General features: G+C 36.1%; 1 protein-coding gene across 1 annotated transcript in view; it reads left to right on the top strand.

The window, feature by feature from the left end:
* Positions 1 to 21,499, top strand: part of LOC136831534 (KICSTOR complex protein SZT2-like) — a 123,555-nt gene that overhangs the window by 35,791 nt on the left and 66,265 nt on the right. Inside the window, 8 exon segments of the mRNA XM_067092105.1 lie at positions 7,095 to 7,392; positions 8,004 to 8,228; positions 8,595 to 9,486; positions 9,613 to 9,794; positions 10,056 to 10,237; positions 11,132 to 11,254; positions 11,593 to 11,820; positions 14,575 to 14,634. Of these exon segments, the coding sequence (XP_066948206.1) occupies positions 7,095 to 7,392; positions 8,004 to 8,228; positions 8,595 to 9,486; positions 9,613 to 9,794; positions 10,056 to 10,237; positions 11,132 to 11,254; positions 11,593 to 11,820; positions 14,575 to 14,634 (2,190 nt within the window).

The following is a 21,499-nucleotide window of genomic DNA, read 5'->3' as shown; positions in this document are numbered from 1 at the left end:
AATACTATTTGTCATAATTAAAAATAGAAAGATATACTAAAGGTATATAAATCATAAAGATATTCCTGAGCACTCTCTCTCTCTCTCTCTCTCTCCTCTCTCTCTCTCTCTCTCTCTCTCTCTCTTTCTCTCTCTCTCTCTCTCTCTCTCTCTTTGGGGTAATGACACATCTGCCTCGTTAAGTATGACGTAAAAATAACCCAAGAATTTCATTCTCTTTTTTGTGACCATAACAGCATCTTTTCTTAAGAAGATCATTTTGTTATTCACATTGTACGTTCATTGGTATCGGAACTGCCGAAGAGGCAGTGAACTTGATAAGCTTCCAGTGGTAAAATCAGGAGACAAGACTTTAAAAGAGACACGTAAAAAATGCGCCGAAGAAACGAGCTTTTTCTACAGCGTATAATCAAGGCCACCGAAAATAGATCTATGTTTCGTCGGTCTCGGTATAATGCTGTATGAGCCACGGCCCGTGAAACTTAACCCACGCCCGGTGGTGGCCTAGCCCAATGTATATATACCTTGGCCTAGCCTATATCGTTGCCAGAAGCGCGATTATCGCTGACTTTAACCTTAAATAAAATAAAAATTACTGAGGCCAGAGGTCTGCAATTTGGTATGTTTGATGATTGGAGGGTGGATGATCAGCATACCAATTTGCAGCCCTCTAGCCTCAGTGTTTTTTAAGACCTGAGAGCGGACAGAAAAAGTGCGGACAGTTAAAAGTGCGGGCGGACAGACAAAGCCGGCACAATAGTTTTCTTTTCAGAAAACTAAAAATCCGGAAGTATTTAAAGAATTTTTTAAAATATAATCGTTTTATGTTTTACTTTCTGAATGATGATGATCATATACAGTCTTTAAACACTGCATTTGAAGAACCCCCAACCAAATTGAATTATCACTTGAATGAGAAAGTAATTTTATACTGACATTTCTGAATGATGATGATAATATAGTCTTTAAATACAGCACTTCGAGAACCTTCAACTAAATTGAATTTTCCTCTGACTGAGAAAATGTTTGATTTTTGAGGACGTTTAAAGTTTGGCTGTTTTTGATCAAAAATGTTGCTTAAGAGCCGTAAAGAAGTATTTCTTAATGCTCCCTAACTCATTCAGTAAAGGGAATTTTATTCTCGTATGGCTGAAATGACTTACAGATCAGAAGCACAGAATCTGACATTCATTTGTAGCGTACCATTGAGTTGCCACAGACTCTGACATGACAGGGCTGTTATAATAGGAACTGGTTCAGATTCCCCAGAATAGAGTCTGATCCAATTTGAAAAGAAGATGAAGAGTCTGATAGAAGGTCCACTAAGTGTAATCTCTGGACCTTGGTCAAATCTCACTTCAGAACAGAGGCTGGAATTTATCTGTAAAGTAGGCATAATTATGACCACAACAGGGATATAAAAAAAAATACGTCAGAGTGTTCTAATGGAAATTGTCCAGTACAACAGCAACTTTTTCAGGACATGAGACTTACAGATTTAGTTCAAGCTGTCATGGTTTTCGCCTCCCCATGCCTTAGGGTAGTTCTTATCGCCTTACTGACAGCAGTTGGTAGCTAGCTAGGTTCGTGAGTGAGGTTAATTTTCCCCCGATGTTAGCCTCGTGTGAATTAAGCTGAAAAGGTTACTGGTACACTGTTTGCCCGTAGTGTATGAAAACACAGCTACACCACGGTTGAGCTACACTTTGTTTTGTCTGATTGCGTTGCGTACCTGTATTGTAGGGTTGAAATACACACCAGGGTGTTTTGGTACTTGTGTTGTGGGGTTGATATACACACCTGAGTGTATTGCTCCGTGTATCGTGGGGTTGAAATACACACCAGTGTGTTTTGCTACTTGTATCGTGGGCTTGATATACACAACATAGTACTAATTAAATAAAAAAAAGATGACGTATTGTTTTGTGAGAAACTCGATCCTTTCCACAAATTACAAATGCCATCATAAGGATTCGATTCGATGGGTCACAGTGAGGCATGTAGGACTTTTGTAAGAAGTCATATAAATAAAATAAGTCGCTAAAATTATGGTTTATGGTTACGTGAATGGCCATGAGTGTTGTAAACCACTCTCTCTCTCTCTCTCTCTCTCTCTCTCTCTCTCTCGCGTAAGTGCATGCACTCCTCTTTTGTAAACATCCATTGACCACTGTAAAATGAGATTACCTTTGGGTTTATGACTCGCCTCAAAATTTATTTACCTTAGATAACATTGTATTGTTTAACTATGTGTACTTGAATATAAGTCTTTCCAGCAGACAGATAAACACAGACGTATATAGCTGATGTACTTGAAGTAAAGTGTCCAGATCGCTATTAAAAGTCACCTGGTCGTGATTCTTTAGTTACCTTAAATTAAAGGGGGAAAAAAATCTCTCCTTACAGGAACTTTTTCGTCCTTTTTAAAACTTAAATATTTTTGATGAACGAAATTTCACTATATAATTTGATAGAATTTTTAATTTTTATTTATAAAAAAAATCCTATCTGCTTATAATTGTCTCTAATCATATAATTTGATAGAAATTTTTAATTTTTTCATTTATAAAAATCTTATCTATTCGTCCTGGGAAGGTAGGAGGGTGATGTAGCATTTTGTCTGTTCGTATGTGTGTTCATTCTGGCAAAGGTTTGCCTTATGATCAGATCCGGGCAAGTGCAGGGCTAGAGGAGTGATCATTTAGTCCGTAGATAAATCTTGGGTTGTAAGGAAGGTCTGTGCAAAGAATAAAATATAAATTCAGGAGTACATTACTGGGATTTTGTTTTGCGAATTATAACTCTTATTAAGTATTTTTCTTTGCTAGAAACGGAACATTTATTCTGCTACAGAAAATTGACATTGTCGTGCTGTAGCCCTATAGCAGTATTTACTGTGTTTCTTGAAACTTTCTGCTTACGATCTTATAAGTATAACTTTTTTTTTTTAGAGAATTTGTATTCTTTAGACACTGTAGATATACTAGTTTAAACATACAGAATTATCAGTATTTGGACTGGATCAATTTCAGCGTGGGATTTTTATGTTAATTCAGTGATGGTATTTCAAGCAAGCTGTTCTGGGAGGGAAATACTGACATTTGTAAAGCGTTGATTTGTTACAGCGGCTCACTGTACTTTTACGGTATTACAAAGAGGTACTTTTAATATTTATTGTAGAGCAGCATGCTGTAACTCATATTCTGTCTCATGTTGTTATTTTTTCGTGTTGTTGGTCAATGAACGTTTGCTTATAAACAGAAATGAAAGCAATTGAATTAAACAAGATCGACGGTAGAAGAATCGTTTCCACAGTTGCCAGTCGTTCCCGTGTACGTTGTTGCCATGCTGGTAACGTCAGTATTAAAATTTTGTGGGTTTGCTTAAACTTTCAAGACATGAACGATACACATGAAAATTGGGTACACCACCTACAAACGGTGCTTCGTTGAAATGCAATACAGTATCATATGATAACAAGTAAAAAATGCGCCGAAGTTTCTTCCGCCCAATTGAGTTTTCTGTACAGCCGCTACAGCGAAAATAGATCTATCTTTCGGTGGTCTCGGAATAATGCTGCATGAGCCGCGACCCATAAAACTTTAACGACGGTCCGGTGGTGGCCTGTCCTATATCGTTGCCAGAAGCACGGTTATGGCTAACTCTAACCTTAAATAAAATAAAAACTACTGAGACTAGAGGGCTGCAATTTTGCATGTTTGATGATTGGAGGGTGGATGATCAAAATACCAATTTGCAGCCTTCTAGCCTTAGTAGTTTTTAATACTGAGGGTGGACAGAAAAAGTGCGGACAGACAGACAAAGCCAGCACAATAGTTTTCTTTTACAGAAAACTAAAAATGGTGATATATAATGGTATATAATACATGGTATATGCAATAATACACATACCATGTATTGCAGTATATGCATTATTGAATGTTCTCAAGGAGGAGTAAATATTTATTATAAATACAAGAGAATCAGTGCTTTCGTCTTTTCATGAAAGGAATCATTGCCATTTGTCACATGAAAAAAATACATGTTATTTCAATTTGACAGAAAAGGCAGGGTGACTGAAGACCAGACTTCAGGGAATGACCATAAATATCTGTAGAATCCAGCAGGAAAAATTTGATTATTAGATTAAGATAAATTTTGAAAGTTAATGTTTATTAGAGTTTAAAATAATGTAAGTGAGGAGTCTGAAGCCAAGATAAGAGTAATTCAGCTACAAAGTGTATACGGATTTGAAACCAAGAAAATGGTGGGTAATTCCAGTGTCTGGTTTGGGAAGGGACGGGACAGATATCGAACATATCATTCATAAGTAAGCTCATCACACTAGTGGCCATTGCTGCTTTAGTAAGGAGCATTTTCTTGCAAATAAAAGAATGAAAGAACCTTCCCTTTCGTCTTGACAAAACAACAGCTTCAGTAATTGGGAAAACAAGCAGCTTTCAGAACAGAAGGTCCTGGATAGGAAGCTTCCACCTTCGTTTATTTGTATAAATTTAATTATTTGGTTTAATGAAAATACTGTTGCGTTCATAAGTGCTGACAGGATTCCAGATGGTTTTATAGACAACAGAAGAATAATTTTATTTTGTAATATAACTATTGTGTGCATTATTATACATTAAATTTTGGTTTAAATAGTTAGTAAGCTGGGCAATGTAAAATAATTAATGTTTGCATTGTTGTATATTAAATTTTGCTTTCAGTAGTTATTCTGCTTGAAAATGCAACTTGTTCAGAATAATACAGTAGTTTTCCAGCAAGGTAACACATGCAGAAAGCACCAATAATAAAATTGCATTTACGCAAAATGACTGTCAAATAATGAATCCGATCAAGGTAAATTCTCATTTAATTTATTAACCTTGTTAAAGTGATGTTTTGACAGTTTCTCCCAACTGTTAACAAGGCTAACACTTGGAAGTGGGCATTCGCTCCAGAAAAAGGGACTTTCGTTATCACCGAAAGTGGGTGATGATAAGATAGCCTCACCTGCCTTCCTAAGCATGTTGATAACGATAACGGTCTCTCTCTCTCTCTCTCTCTCTCTCTCTCTCTCACACAGACGACACAAGTGCCTTTTCATTTAATAAGGGTGGCCCTGGAGAAAAAATCAGACTGTAGGCAATGATACATTTATTTGCTGATGAATCAAGGATAAAGCTTCTTCATGTGACTTCTGAACACATCCACTTCTACTGTGTATATATATATATATATATATATATATATATATATATATATATATATATATGAAGGTCCTTTCATTCCAGTACCTCTGGCACTCCATCATCTACCATTTTCTCCACATGGCCAGACCCTCTCCAATTATGCTGACCCATCTGTTCACCAGTACTAACTTTTGTATGACATTTCTCACCATTTCAGTTGGTTTTTCTCCACCTATACCACTCACACTTTTCTTGACAGCTCCAACAAATTTCTTTTAATTCTATTATCTAAACTTACTTTCTGTAAAGGAGAGTTGGCTCAACACTGTTCCTTCAGTCAGATTTTTTTGATATTACATGTATTTTTTTTTGATCTTTTAAAGAAAATGCTGTGTTTAAATAAAATTTACTTAATTTTTAATTTAGCTATGCAGTATTATTTTTTTTATTGTTACTTTTTAAAGTAGATTTTTGTTTAGTTACATGAAAAACAGTCTCTGTTATTCATATAATTTTGATTTATATTTTCTTAACATTTCACCAGCCAATGAGTGACAAGTGATTAATCTGGAGAGTCACATGTCTTTGTGAAGCCGACTTCAAATAAAACAATAGCACTGGCAACTTCAGTCCTTTGACCAATATTGGTTCCTCACTGCAAAGTTTTGGGGCAAGATGGGCAAAGGACGTAATCTGATGTGCACATTTGGCAGCCACTGTAACTGTTGCAAGTGTACAATATTAGATCATGATATGCATATGCTTATTAGATAATTATTATTATTTACTGACACAGTGACCTAGGTTAGCCCATAACCGTAATCTTGTCATTATTAATTATCCAGTGGAACATAATTTCATTTACAATACTTGGTAATCATTATTCCAACATTTTTATAGTACTTTTTCATAGATAAAGAGGGTGCAGTAAACTTGGAAATGCGAGCTGAAATAGAGTCAATTTTTTGAGACACCTCCAATGTCATTTGATGGGGGTAGTGCTCAGTTTATTGACTAATATTAATTCTCTAATAATAAAAGTATGGACTGCTTTACATTACAATTAAGTCCCTTTGACCAGATTAGTGTTTAATGTACAGTATATATTTGTTATTGTGAATTGTTTTAGGAGAAATTCTGACAAGAGGGAGTGTTGTAACATTTTTTCTCATGTTGTAAGAGGTTGGAATGGAATATAGAGTTTAGGCCAAAGGCCAAGCACTGGGACCTATGAGGTCATTCAGTGCTGGAAAGGAAATTGAGAGTAGGTAGGTTTGAAAGGTTTAACAGGTGGTAAACCTTGCAGTTGCACTATGAAATAATTGTTAGGAGAGGATGGATAGCAAGATGGAAGAAAGACAATATGAATGGAGGTACAGTAAAAAGAATGAAAGGAGTTGCAGCTAGGGGCCGAAGGGACACTGCAAAGAAATTTAGTAATGGCTACAGTGCACCACGTGAGGTGCACTGGCGACACTACCCCCCTACGGGGACTAGGCTTTACGTACTGTTATTTCACCAGCCTTCCAGGATCTATGAGGAAAAATTTCTTATCATAGAAATGTGACAATCAATTATACGAGTGCATTTCTTTGAAAGCGTGCTTCCTTGGATAAGAATGAGCTTGTATTGTATTTTTAAGTTGTTTGTTTTTGACAAAGTCATCAGTGAACTGGCACAGGCTCTTGCTCTCAGAGCAGTCTGTAATGTTTGTGTAAGTCAGTTTGTGCCCTTTTCTGTGAAATTTCCTTCATTGACATTATTTCTATGTTTCTTTATTGATTTAGCACCATAATGTCATTTATAAACAATATGACTCTCAAGAGAGAAAGTTATAGAAAGACACTGTTGACTTCAATATTATGGCCCCCTCTAAAGAGTCATTGTTTCATTTTTGCCCCACAGTTCTTCCCAGTGGACCAGGAATGTATCTGGGGATTGCTGACATTCGAACACTTGCTGTCCATGAGCCAAGGTCATGGCAACACTGTGTGTGGATTACCTTCAAAAGCAGGGATGCTTTTTACTGGAGGAGGAGGAGGAATAGGAGGAGGAGGTCCCATTCCTCAGTTCTCTCTTCCCCCTGTAACCACAACCTTGCACGCAGCCCCTCGGATAACCCAAGTGCCATTTACTTTCGACCTCATTCGCCTCCTGCCGAAGTGCCAGCAGGTTGAGTTGCTAGTCTCTACTTATATTCAAGGTAAGGACTACATGCTGCGTTGACTGCGTTATACTTGTTGATATTCAGCTAATTTTGTTTGTAGATTTGCTTCATTCTTAGTCTGTAAACTGATAAGGATTCTTAATATTTGTTTGTGCCAGTTGTACGTATCACGTAGATGTATTCTGCACAGATTTACTCAGATAAATGGCATCCTTGTATCATCAATACAGAGATGTGTAGTTTTTCTGTTCGTTTAGTTGATTTTGCTCAATTTTAATGTTAAATTGATAGGGCTTTGCTCTTTTCTGTTATATAATTCCAGATATAATAAATAAAGGCATTTGTATGTGTTTTATGATTATGCATTCATATTTTATATGCTATACAATACAAACAGTGGATATCTCTCTCTCTCTCTCTCTCTCTCTCTCTCTCTCTCTCTCTCTCTCTCTCTCTCTCTCTCTCTCTCTCTCTCTCTCTCTCTCTCTCTCTCTCTAATCGATATTATTTTTATGTTCTCAGGTATTAATTTTTGTACTGTCGTAATAGAAAAATGTCATGTTTGGTCACCAAAATCTTATTTTGTTGAGGTGACAACTTTGTGATTTCTAACTTTTGCCTTACATTATCTCCTGGTCTTGTTTCAGACTTGTACAGTAGCCTGGTAAAGAGAGTCACGTTTGGTGGTGAAAATACCACGGACGAAGCCAATCAGATCTTGTATGGAATGCTGTTGGATCACTTGAGTCAACTACACGATAACCAGGAGTTCCCCCTGAGCACTGCTGATCTTCGAGCGTTACCCAAGATGTTGCGGGAGAGACAGCGCCCTCCTACCTCTAGTCCTTCGCCCTTTTCCAACACCTACATTAGTGAGTCTGTCTCTGGTTTGGGGTCGTGTATTTCTGCTTCTCCTTGTGCATTGAGTGACTTGGATATCAACATGCAGAGCCTGGTAGTTTCTAAATCATACTGAGGTTCATATTAATTGGAGAGTTGTTTTGGGGAAAAAAGTGTGGTTAGTGCTTTTCCTTTAAAAATGTTCTCCTTTTTATTTAATCAAAAAAGCAAATTTTAATTCAGTAGATTTTTGAAAAGTAGATTGCATTTAAAAAATGTCATTACAATCTTTAATTTTCGTGTGTGGGACCATTGAGGCATGATTTTGAAGACATTACCTGGGTTTCTTGATAAGTTTGTTATCAAGTGATCTCAATTTTTCCTTTTTCATTTTCCAGGTGACAATTGTGACCCTCCCAAGTGGAGATGCTTCCTGAAGGGTGTGTCTCATAATCACCTCATGATCACACTCATTCCAGCCTCATACCATGACTTAAAGTCTTTGTTAGTCAAACGTGCCAATTTATCTGATGGAGAGAATCTGGCTGTCAAAGTCATCCCTGACTCAGAGAACACTCTTGATCTTGACACGGAAACCAACACAACTGATCAGCCAATTGGAGGGCCCATGTCAGAACAGCAGGTTTCTTTTGAGAGCAGCACATCATCGTTAACCCACCTCACATCACCTAGTCTTCCCCCTCCAACTCCAACCAATAGCAAATCAAGTGGTCCTGCAGCTGAGGAAACAGATGGCCTTCCACCTAGGATGCGATACAGGTCAGGGCCAGTAGTTACAACACAGTCTCAACCAACCCATCCGGTTTTTTCCGATTCAGTCTTGAGGGAAAGAGCAAGTTCCTTTCATGTCAATCGAGAACGATGTAGTTCTTTTGGCCAGGGATCTTTAGCTCCTGAACGCAGTAGGACTGGATCAGTGGACTCCCCCACTAAGGATCCTCACAGTGACCTGACTGTCACTGAGTCACCCAAAGACCCTGTTAAGAGACGCTACGTATCAATGCCTTCCAAATCGCTGCCAGGATTCAGTGATCCTTCTGTGAAGAGTATGTCCAGTGAAGCCCTCAGAAATGATGATGGCTGTGTCCCCCTTCACTTGAGGAATACTGGAGCAGAAGTGGAATCTGTCGGAAGAGGGCCAAGTACTGAAGAGAGCCAGAGTGCAGTCCCTCCTTCCCCCTGCCACAAGTTTCTGTGTGGGGCTGTTACTCTGCCAATCTATGTCTATGACTGCAAGCTCAACAGCATTATTACACAACTGGTGAACAGGTACAGTATAACAAAATGAGATTAATTTTGGTTCTTCAATTACCACATGTTATTAGCTTTGTATTACTTTTCTGTTTCTGTTTAATCACTGAAGCTTTAAATGTCTCATTATTTGTCCTTTCACAGGGAAGAGAGGTCATATGTTGTTGGGAAAGATATTTTCATGGATTCAACGTTTAAACTGGAGCATGATCTTATAGAGGACACCGTTCCGCTAAAAGATGAAGAGTTACCATCCTTGAGTGGCATTCAGGATGACAACAAACACCCTAGTCCAGAGCCTCGGTCTGAGGAATCAGATGTTGGAGGTAAGAAATCTTTCAAGAGGCGTGAAGGAATGTTTCACGACATATAATCACTTACTTCAAACATTTTGACATTAAGTTAATGATACCAAGCAAAGTGATTCATAGAACTATATCATTCAGTCAGTGCATGTACATTTTTACTTTGAGAAGAGGTATGTTGGATGATTATACGTATCCACGGTTTTTGTCTTTTATAATGGTGGTATTTTCTAGTACATTTTCATCTTCATAAGGGTAAATCTTAAAAAACAATTTTTGCAGTTGATTCTAGTTTCCTGCGAACTCACGTTGGAGCCGTTGAAGTGTGTCACCTTCGAAGCTTTGTGTTGGGTGTGTTTCAGTCATTGCAAAAAGAACTGATGATCCACAAACAGGATATGGAGGCTGCATTAAACCACTGCCATGAAGCTGTCATGGAGATTGAAATATCTCATTTCCTTCAGGTTTGAAAGATTTTTGTTGGAGTTCTGATTTCTTCATAAGAAGCCTATTAGTCATCATAAGCACCTCAATTACTGTCCACAATGGTCCCCAGACTTGTGGTCTTGGGTCATTTAAGAAGGCCACTTCTAACAGGGAGTTTGATGCTCAGATGACTGATATTCACGTATTTCACTACCTTCCTATATGAGTAAACAGTTTTTCATACAGACCCATTCCCCATATACAAAATATGAGGTGGTTGGTAGAGGATACTGGTGGCCCTAGTGTTTGTGAGGGTACTCTTCTTCCTTTGTGAACAGAAGACTGTGAGGCTGGTGATCACTATGAACTGTGATGGATGTACAGTATTTATATGATTAATGGGCTTGTTTACTCGTTGTTTTAGAGTTCTTGTATTGATAAGAAAATAGAGGTAAAGTTATTTTCAACTGATAAACATATGTGACTTGTGTATATTTGTTTGCAAGGAAGATTTTTGAAGTAAATTAAACAGTTGTAGTATTGTTATGATTTCCTGTTGAAAAGATTTAATTTTCTTAGGAAAAGTTGATACTTTTTGCACTATTTTAGACATTTCAATTAACTGTAATTTACATCTGAAGAGAGATGAAATATAACCATACTGATTGCAGCGTTTGTAAGTGATGCTTTGTTTAATTCAAATGTTATGGAATCATTTTTCGTGTTTAAATGACTATAGCCATTATTGTTGTGACACCAGTTTACAGAAATGGGGTAATCTTGGCCTTAATTCTGTATCCTTATGTATGTAACCTCTTCATGTTCTTTGTGATAACAGTTGAATTTAGTGCTTGATAGTGTACTTTGACTAGGTATTCACTTTTTATAATATTGGCAATGGTGGTGATATAAAGCATTCTCGAACACTTCAGACAATATGTGGGCATCTTCGAGACTTCAGACTAAGAAGTAACATCGAGCAAATGCATCATTCCCATACTGCAACCCCCAAGCCTCAAGATGGTAGGGAGGAGGAGGCAAATGGCAAGGAAAAGGTAAGCTTATCTGTTTGTAAATAGAAATTCTTTTCATATTTCATATTTTACGGGTGATTAGGAGTTTCTTTTCGTAAAACAGGTGTCCAAGGACTTGTGTTGTGGGCCAAGTCCCATAGGTAGAACGATGTGAAGGTTGATTGCCAGTACCACATTCCCGCCTTCAGGAACTGTTGGACCTCAAAGTACCCTCACAGGATTGTACATTATGTACTGTAATATGTGCATTACTGTACTAAAAAATTCATATTCAGGAATTGTACGTCTTGAGGGTAATTGAAATCAGATATTTTGTTTTGAAACTGACTCATGCATGTTTTCAATTTCTTTTCCCGCAGGCTACCGATCAGGTTGATGACGAGGTCCCCAGCAGACCGAAGCCAGTTCCAAGCACAAGATTTCCATTGTCACTCCTGAAGCAACATCTGCCTTGCAGAGACCTCCAGCAGTTGCATTCTATGATCAAGGAGAGATTTTCTGGGATTCTTCAAGGTTCCTTTAGGCCCGTGCCATCTCTTCCAGAGTACTACTTCTTTTCTCCTCAGTCTCTTCACCGTTCAAATGAGGTATGGTAATTGCTGTCCCTTGCTGAATTGTTTTCCATGTCATTTCTATGGGTAACTGTCCCACGTTCACAATTTGCTATGAGACGTATATTTTGAGAGGGTGAAGTGTATGATGTTTCTTGTAAATATTTAGTTAAAAACTTATAGAAGACAAAATGGATGTGTAGCCTCATCTAGTAGAACTAGTTGTTCCTAGCATTTTATTTTTGGAATTTTGCTGATGAAAAGGAAATTTAGGTCATGATGCATTTTTAGTCATGGAATGTAGAAATACATTGCAGATAACCATATTCAGAATAATATCTTATTTTCACTCATTTGGTTATTATGTAGCAGGTGTACAGTAAATTGAAAACGGTTCCTATAGTTTCATTTAAAATCTGTATTGTTTTTATACTTGTGTCTGTAGTGTAGATTTTGTGATTTTCTTGCAAGATTTTGTGTAAGCATGAACACATTCACTCAAGTACTCTTACCCTGTCAGATTAAAGGTATTAGTAAAGATGTATATATTGACTGAGAACTTTACATATTTTGAAAGTATAACTTTTTATGGAGTTCTTTTGCAGGTAAACTTTTATGATTTTCACATCAAAGTGACAAGTTATATAAGTTTAATGCAGTTAGCTAACAATATCTCTGATGTTTTTGGGTATGCTGTAGGGGCACAAAATTGAAAATTAATTTTGAAGTAGTATGAACAGTATATTTTTTAAGCTCTGACAGTGGCCAGTTGTTATTTTTATAGTGCATTCTGTGTTAGACTGTAGGGCATAACATTACTAGTAGGTGTTCTTTAGTATAGTTGTTGATAGTGGGTTTAACATTTAAAAGTGGCAAAGTGTTGTTTGTTTTTACATACTGTATACTGTATTCTTTTGCTTTGTTATCAGATTGGAAAGTGTAGGTTCACAGTTGTTGATCATATACTCTGTGTGCTTTTATCACAGGTTTTGCTAGTGATTCATTAGCTTTAATTAGGTATTCTCGTTTTTTAATCTTGCCTCATCTTTGTTGTTGAAGACCTTTTGTTAGCATTCTGTATTCCTGGGATTTCTTAGTTATTGTACAAAATTTACTTTGAGGCTAACAATTGTTAAAATCCATAATGGGTGCTAATTTCCGATTTTTTTTACTACTGTAGTGGTGTGTCATTCACTTCCAGAAGTGAACCAAATCAGATATTCTAGCCCTATTGACATATCCCTTGGCCATGAGAAGGTGGCATGCTACTTCTCTTCAGTACCCTTATCCTTTTCTCATGTACTTACTTTATGTGGTGGTTTACTTGTCTCCTTTTGAGCTCTCATGAGCTGAAAGCAAGTGAACTCTTGTTATCATGTGCTTTCAAGTGCAGCAAGGTGGCTCAGGATCTGAGCTGTGTTGCTAAAGATTGATTTTTTAATTTGATAAAGCTTCAGTTTTGGTCGAGATTATTTCTGTGTCAGGTCTGAAATTGTTCAGAGTGAAATTTGGGGTTAGATCTGTGTTTTATTTAAAAAGAATACACTTTTCTAGTGCTTTGTCCAGAAAATCATTCTTTCTGTTATGTCAGTTGCTGATTCCTCTCTCTTATACATTTTAGTTGTGTACTCTTTTCTTAGTCGTTTATATTTTTCAGTGAAGTATTTTATCATTGTTGTTACGGGTTTTAAAACAGTCAATTTTACTCTGCTCCTTGTTGCTTATTCCTGATGGCTATCCTTGATGCTCTGAATGAACATTTACCTCCTCCATTAAAGTAACTTTTACAAATATAATGACTTAAGTGTGTTATTTTGTTTAGTTGATATATATACTATCTCACATGGTTGTTTGATGACCACCTTTGTTTCCCTTTTATGTAGTCCTCTTTTATGCAGTCATGTGGTAAACTGTTTTGATTAGGATTTCCATTCATGTAGGATATTGGACACATGCAGTGTTATATTTCTAAAGAATTCCTAGAGACCTGTCTAACATTATTGGTGCTGTTTTGTCAAGTACATAAGTCGGACTGGTCAGTACTGGTGGAATTTCATCTTTTTAGTCTGAGCAAGATTTGTCTTCAGGTTTTCAGTTCTATAGTTTTTTATAATTTCTTTCTGGTGTCACGTGAACTGATCTCATAAAACTCATGGAATTTTTAACGTTGTCAACAAATTATTCTATCTAAGTAGGCTACTTTACTATAGCATGGGGACTACGATTGGCTGTATATGTGTAAGCAAGAGAGGCTGATAGTTGGTTCAAGGTAGGTAATGCAGCATGCAGTCTACAGTTACCAGTATTGTCATATTTCCTTTAGCACTGCGAAAGTGTAGTCAGTGACTTCATTTCCTGCTTATTTTATCTGCTTTTTGGAGGTTTGCACTTTGAAAGATGAAAGCTTTTTGGCAAATAATCCACCTTTTTAATAAGCTCTAGATGACTGTTATATAGTTTTTTTTTCAGATTTGATCATCTTGTGTATTGTTAATTTAAGTGATTCCATAAAGTCATACTGCATTCTTTGGTCATCCTCTTTATGTGGAAAGGTATAACTCATTCATCATTACCATCTCTTTCATTCAGTTTTTCGGGTACACCATCAACTGTACTGTATTCATCATTGTCATCTTATTTACTTTCAGATTTATTTTTCAGGCAGTAGGTAACAGATCATATTCCATATTGCATTTTTATGTAAGTATTCATAGTGGTGAATTATAATTTAAAATATGTAGCACTGCAATGCTGGGCAGATATTTTGACATTTTTGTACTGGTGCGACAGGGAACACCAGTCGGGGACTTCATCTATGTGTCGTCTCGTGACCTGGAAGACTGGGATCAGGTCAGAATTCTCTCTCTGGAAAACGTTCTCTCTCACTACCTTATCCAAAACATTGCTCACACTCTCCCGGCTTGTTTTGATTTTTCATTTTTGTGTATTTTGGCTTCATTTGCATATTTGACTACAAAAAATAACCTCTCTGTCCTTGATACTGGAAGCTTGTTTTTTTTTTCCTTTTTTTGTGATGTTCCAATGCTAACGTCTCACGAATATTTTACAGCGTTTGTTTTCGTAACGCGATGTTTTTGGATAGTTCCCTTGACTTTCCATAGTGCAGTAGTCCTGAAACTCTTTGGTACTTTAAAGGTCAACAGACTTAGTATTGTTCTGAAAATCAGCTTCAGAGGCTTTGAGGGGTGGTGATGAAACTGAATCATGAAAGGAAGGAGAAAAAAAAGTATACAAACATAAGCTACCTCCTACTTTAGGGGATCTATCTTGGGTATTATAATTTTTTTGTTACAGAGGAAACATAGGATTTTTTACATTGATAGAATAAATGGTATATCTAAAATATGTGCCCATAAAATTCCACTGCAGTATGAATTATGTGGTTTCGTAAATGATGTACAGTTTATCTTTGTTATTATTCTTTATCCCCAAATGTGGCTTTTAGGTAAATATTTCATAAGTCTTATAAAATTGATGGGAATACTGATTTTTCCTCAGTGCTATCAGCCAATTATGGTAGATTTTTTATGCCTTCATTTTTTTTTTTTTCTCTGAGTAAATATTCCTATAGGTATTCATTTCTAGAGCAGAAGATATAAGTAACAGGTATTAAGCAATGCACATTAGATGTTTAAGTCTCAGTAACACAGTCTCATTCTCAATTATTTTCATTTTAAACGTAAAGAAAAAATCATTTACAGTCTAGACATTTTCTGTTCTAGAGTACAGTTTTCAACTTTGATGGTCTTTCCTAAGATACCAGTAACAGTAACGTCCTTAACTCAGAAGCACATCTTGTCTGTTGCCCTTGAAATGTTCCCGAGTTACTTGTCATTTTTGGTATTTTTTTGTAGCTCCAGAATTGGTTTTGTTGTTCTTGGTATGTATACAGTATTCCAGTTATGGTAAATACAGAATTGAGTGCCAGATTTTGATTAGACACATAGCAGTGCATTCCCGTTACCCTCTGTTATTCTTTACTGCATTCTGCCAGAGCATAGGATGTGCATTAGTTTCAAACGGTGGGATACTGATCAGTGAGGCTGAATGTAGATGATAGAGCTTTGTACTATATGCTTTTGGAATACTGTATTACTAAATATACAGGCCACTTACAAGTCCTCCCATGGGGATAGGCTAACCTTCCTGTGGCCCGAATTGCACGTCTTTGGTTTATGATAATGTAATTTGCCCTTTATGATGGTACAAACACTGTGAATACCCAAAGGTTTTAGTGGAAGTGCAGTACATTAATATTTTCTTCATTATAATTCCCAAAAGGGGATTAAAAATTTCCAGTAGCTTATGAAAATGGTATTTAAGAGTTAGGAAAGAAGCATTAGCAAAGCCAGTACATAATATTTCTTTTTGGATCCGGAAGCAGTGTGCATTGGTTAGGTGTTTGTTAACTTAATGAATGTATAGATTTACTTTGTTTTGACCTTTCTCCCTATTTGAATCTGAGGACAATAGCTGTAGTGGCATTCAGTGAGTTGTCAGGAATGATTTCAGATAATGGGTCAGAGACAGTGAAATATATGCGTGAGTAATGCGTCCTGCACCCATTTTGGCGATGCTGGCTTTTATTACAAAGTAGTGATGTTTATTAGACCTTCACTTATTTGTTCTTCATGGATTTTTATGAGGTTTAGTTAATGTACAATCTTTGTTATCTTCTGGGAGCAAGAATGATCTCAATCTATTTGTGAATTTTTGGTAATTTCACCATGTTTTGGTAACGGGTAATCAATAAATTAGCCTTGGTAGACCGAGTGATTTGCCATCATGTATTTCAAATCCTTGATAGTTTATAATCACAAAAACACCTTGTAAGAACAAAGGAGCGTAACAGTGAACTGTTATGAACATGTTATGAGAAGGGTAATGTTGGATGTGATTTAGTTTTGGATCCTATAAATATTATTGATATGAACACAATTGCACTGCCCTGAAATTTCTAATTCTTATGTAATATTTATATGACTCGTGTCTTCATTTATTAGGCTAAATTTAAAGAGGAATCTAATTAAAGGAAAATAGATTTTTTTACATACAAACCCATCACTCTTAAATAACTCACATTCATGGTCTTCAGATGTCGAGACACTACAGTCTTTTGTTAGGAGATAAAAGAAGATTAGTGATAGTCTGTGCAGATGTGCTTTGGTCCAAAAATCCCTGGTATACGTTTTATTGTCTAATGGCAAAGCAAGATCAGTTTATGTATACAGAGCAAAAGATGTAGACAGGAATACAAAAGACCCATAGTGTTACAAAACAATTTTTGAAGCAGTAGATCATTCATTGAAGGCAGAGGACAAATTGGCAAATACAGTGTTAAAATGTAGCAAGGAGAAGTTAGCAAGTACAATACCAGTCACCCAGACTATTTACAAAAAATGGAAAATGCAAATTGCACTACAACTCAAAGCAAATACACATTACAGAAAACAATACAGTACAGATTATCATTACAGCGCATAAAACACAAACATAAACATAAACAATGAAAATACCTGTATTTACAAATCTAGAGTAAGACTGAAATGTAAGTACCTTACTCAAAGTGTAAACAAAAATGGACGGTTCTTGAATCTGCAAGGTGTAATTCACATAGATTACTGTAGTACTTGATACAAAAAATGTGCCATTTGTGTAAACACAATATACAGCAGTTTATGTGAAGATAGAACAAGGTGAATTAGACATAAAAATTTGCAAGAATAATAACAAAGATAAGGAAAGTATAATACACAGTATTGGACTTACCTAAGGATAACACGACTTATCAGTGTTTTTCTAACACTGCTTCCTAATGCAAAATAATTAGACAAATAAAAGCAAAACAGAGAGTAAGGACACAGTTAATTTAGCCTAGAAAACAGTCAAAAACACTTAACCTGAGAAAAAATATACATGAATAAATTAGAATAGCATAAGGAAAATTGGGTCAGTACCACTTAAGAGTAAAGAAATAGCTAGCTAACCAGTAAATAACTAGAAACTTAGTAACTCTAAAGGAATATCACTCCCAATTTACCTAAAACCACTTGAAAATACTGACAAAAACCCAAATTCTCTGACGAATCGACAAATGATAAGGGCACTAACAAAAATATCATTGCTGACGACTGTCCAGAAAAAAGGAAAAAGATCCTGCTAGTAGCGTGGCAGTGTAATGAAGATTTCCACTACAGTGTCATTAAATTCAAGTTGAAAAACAAGAAAATGGTGAAAAACGAACCAATGGCTGGATGAGGGATAAAAATACAAAGTACTCCTGTAAAATTAACAAGTCCTTGGGAGAGACAAAAATTGCATCAACTCACTGTTGGAAGTCTATGGATTCAGGGACACATGCTCAGAGCTACTTCTGGTTTGTTGTCTGCTAACGGAATATTGTAGTGTCTGGGGCACTGGAAGACAATAAATGTTTTGCTATTTATAGGTACAGTAATAGGCTATGGTTATTTCTGTTGGTTCTCTGGTGCTGCGGGGATAATGTTTTATTATAAATATTAGCCAAACAGTGAGTGTTTATGTACCTGATTCTTAACTTTGTAAATAGGATTAGATGCGTAAATTTTTATGGGTTTAAATAATCAGATTAGATGTATTGCTGAATACGAAATGTTTTGTTTCCTTGGTTAAGGATATTATTTCTTTGTTTGTTTGAAGATCATCGTCATAGATGTACTTTATAAGGATGATAAGAACAGAATGGATTCTTGTGGTGTGCAAACTCAACTAAATGTCGTTTAGTGTTTTATTAATTAAGATTTTTATATAGATTTGTTTTAGATATGAACTAAGAATTATATTTTAATATATTACTAAAATGAAGAAACTGTAAGAGAACTTACCAAGGTCATGACCTTCAAATAATTATTTTTGATTGCATTATATTGGCTGCTGTGAGGTTGATGATCCACGACTTGTACTGTGCATCACTTGATACACAACCTCACTTTTGTCTTGTGACATTGTCGATAGAGTTACGAAGACTGTTTGATATGAACATACCCTGCTGTCCTCGCATGAAACATGCTAGCCAGTGACCTGCTAATTAATAACTGTCCCTAAAACTTACAGGCCCCTCTTGTCCTGCCGAGACACCGAAAGTTGCGAAGAGTATCTGTCGGCAAGGTACTCGCTTGACTGTGCATTAGCACCCTAATCTCAGATGAACTAGTATTTTTCCTAAGTATTATAACTACTGTGTAGTGTTTATGATGCAGAACCTGAATAATCTTTGTGTGCCATGGTTTATGCTTAGGAATTGCCTTGATCTAAAAATTATTATTCTGGGTTGTGCTTTCTCTCTCATATGTTCTAGTTAGTTATGCTTGACAATTATTTGGTAAAAAAAATATAGGTGGTTAGCTTTTTTTCTATAATAAGAGAATAATTTAAACAACCCATAAGCTGCATCATAAATATCTTCTGTGCATGCATGGTAATGGATGGTGCTTTTGGATTAGTATTGTCATCTAGTAGAAATTTGCACCTGGCGTCTTTTGATAAGTTAATGGTGTCATATCTTTAACTTTATCTCTAAAAGTAAAAGAGCCTTACTTTGTGGATGCTGTTAGATTAAACATGTCTTTCTGGGAGTATTTGTGTGTAAGGATCCCAGTTTGAAAATTGGGTAAATCTTATTAAGAAGTACAGGATGTATTTTAGTTAATTATTTTACTTTATAATCTTAAAGTTACAAGTTTCTATGGTTTGGTAGTAAATGAATAGGAGATATGAGATATTGGGATAATTTGCCATTATTTTGGTGCCAGTAAGATGTTGAGTGAGATGATTCTTTTACCACATTCGCGCACAAAATAGAGGCTTGAAATTAGCAATATACTGTATTACTGTTCTTTTTGTAGGTGTGAAAGTTTTTTTGTTATGATGTGACTTACTTCTGATAAAATGCACTTCTGTTTTTCTCTAAAGGAATGAAGTTGAGCTTTACGGGTCAGACTAACTTTTCATTGGTATTCTGTTCCTTGTATCTTTCATATATCTTTGTTAGCTGTTATTTTTTCATATGTTGAATATTTATCTTTTGTCCCATAAATGTGTCATACTTTTATGTTTAAGTCATGATGACATCTGAGATTATGGTATCTAATTCTGGTTATTACACTAACAAGCATGTGTAATTTGTATGTAGAATTTTTAGTAGGCTTTATTCTGTGAGTTAGATTTAGTGCAACATTCACATGCATGTCTTTTCCTTCACCTATATGGCACTTGAATCCATGAGCTTCAATATTAGACCAGTTTTAATGGGAAGAATTTTGTGCTTGTGTTAATGCTACATAAAGATCACTTCCGTAAAGCTTTTTTTTCCGTAGTTTCTGTATATTCTTAGTGCAAGGACTTAGCAGAAGTAATGTTAGGATTCCTTTCTCAAAAGTAATTGCTGATTCACTGTCCGCAGTTTTTAGAATGACTTCCCAAAGGATAAAGTGAAATTAGCTACTAATATGTAGAAATGATTTGTACTAGAAATTATGTGTTTAACAACAAACTCGCCACTTATAGTAGGCCACTTTTGTGGTCCATGAATTCACCAAGAGACTTCCATCCCTGTAAAGAAAATGGCATTAGACGAGTATATTAATACATGTTGGTATGCAAATACCCTGGAATCCACTGGTGTTTGCTATTGAATGCACTATTGATTATCCCAGAATTTTTACTTCTCCTTAAAATGACTGCCTTTTGCCCATGATTTCATAATTTTCAGATTCATTGTCGTTATGATCTATTGTTTGTTTCATCACACACCATTAATCACAGGACTGCCTTTATTCATTTTCTGAATGTTCCCTGTTCAATTAGTCCTCCGTTGGGCGAGTCGGTAGAGTTTTCACGTAGCACTCGCTAGACCCGAGTTCGAGTCTCCAGCCGGCTAATGAAGAATTAGAGGAATTTATTTCTGGTGATAGAAATTCATTTCTCGCTATAATGAGGTTTGGATTCCGCAATAAGCTGTAGGTCCCGTTGCTAGGTAACCAATTGGTTCTTAGCCACGTAAAATAAGTCTAATCCTTCGGGCCAGCCCTAGGAGAGCTGTTAATCAGCTCAGTGGTCTGGTCAAACTCATATAAACTTTTCTGTCTTTTGTCGTCAGACGGAAGGAAGCTCTAGCGTGGAACCCTGATGCTTATTCAGCCATATTATGGTTTTCAGTATCTCTGTTCATTCCACCTAAATTGCAAACTTAGTTATTACTGTAAAATACACTAGTGAGTCTGCAGTGTCACAGATTAATTTTTAGAAACATATTTTTTCAAGTATGCCCAATGCCCACCATTTACACTCCAAAGTCCCACATCCCAAGCCCACTCTCCTTGCGGCTAATTAATTAATCAAACTACACAAAAAATAATAAGTTGAATACTGAGTCCCTAGGGATACCAGTCACATGCATTGACTTATTTTTCTACTATGGTTTTCTTTACTGGAACTGAATTGTCTGGAGGAATTTGTTGACCACAAATACAGGTTGTTATAGGTAATGAGTTTATGTGAATTTTATTTTTTTTAACTGAATTAATGATGCAAGAGGTTAAGAAAATGATATATCAGTGGATTTGTTTCATTGAGTGGACATCCACAAACATTTGTAGAGCACATGCGTTATTCTAATGGTAATCGTGTTTCTAATCAACAAGAACAGCGTATATCT

Source organism: Macrobrachium rosenbergii, chromosome 48, assembly GCF_040412425.1.
Source record: "Macrobrachium rosenbergii isolate ZJJX-2024 chromosome 48, ASM4041242v1, whole genome shotgun sequence".
NCBI classification, from domain to species: Eukaryota; Metazoa; Arthropoda; class Malacostraca; order Decapoda; family Palaemonidae; genus Macrobrachium; species Macrobrachium rosenbergii.
This window is presented reverse-complemented; position numbering and strand designations above follow the sequence as displayed.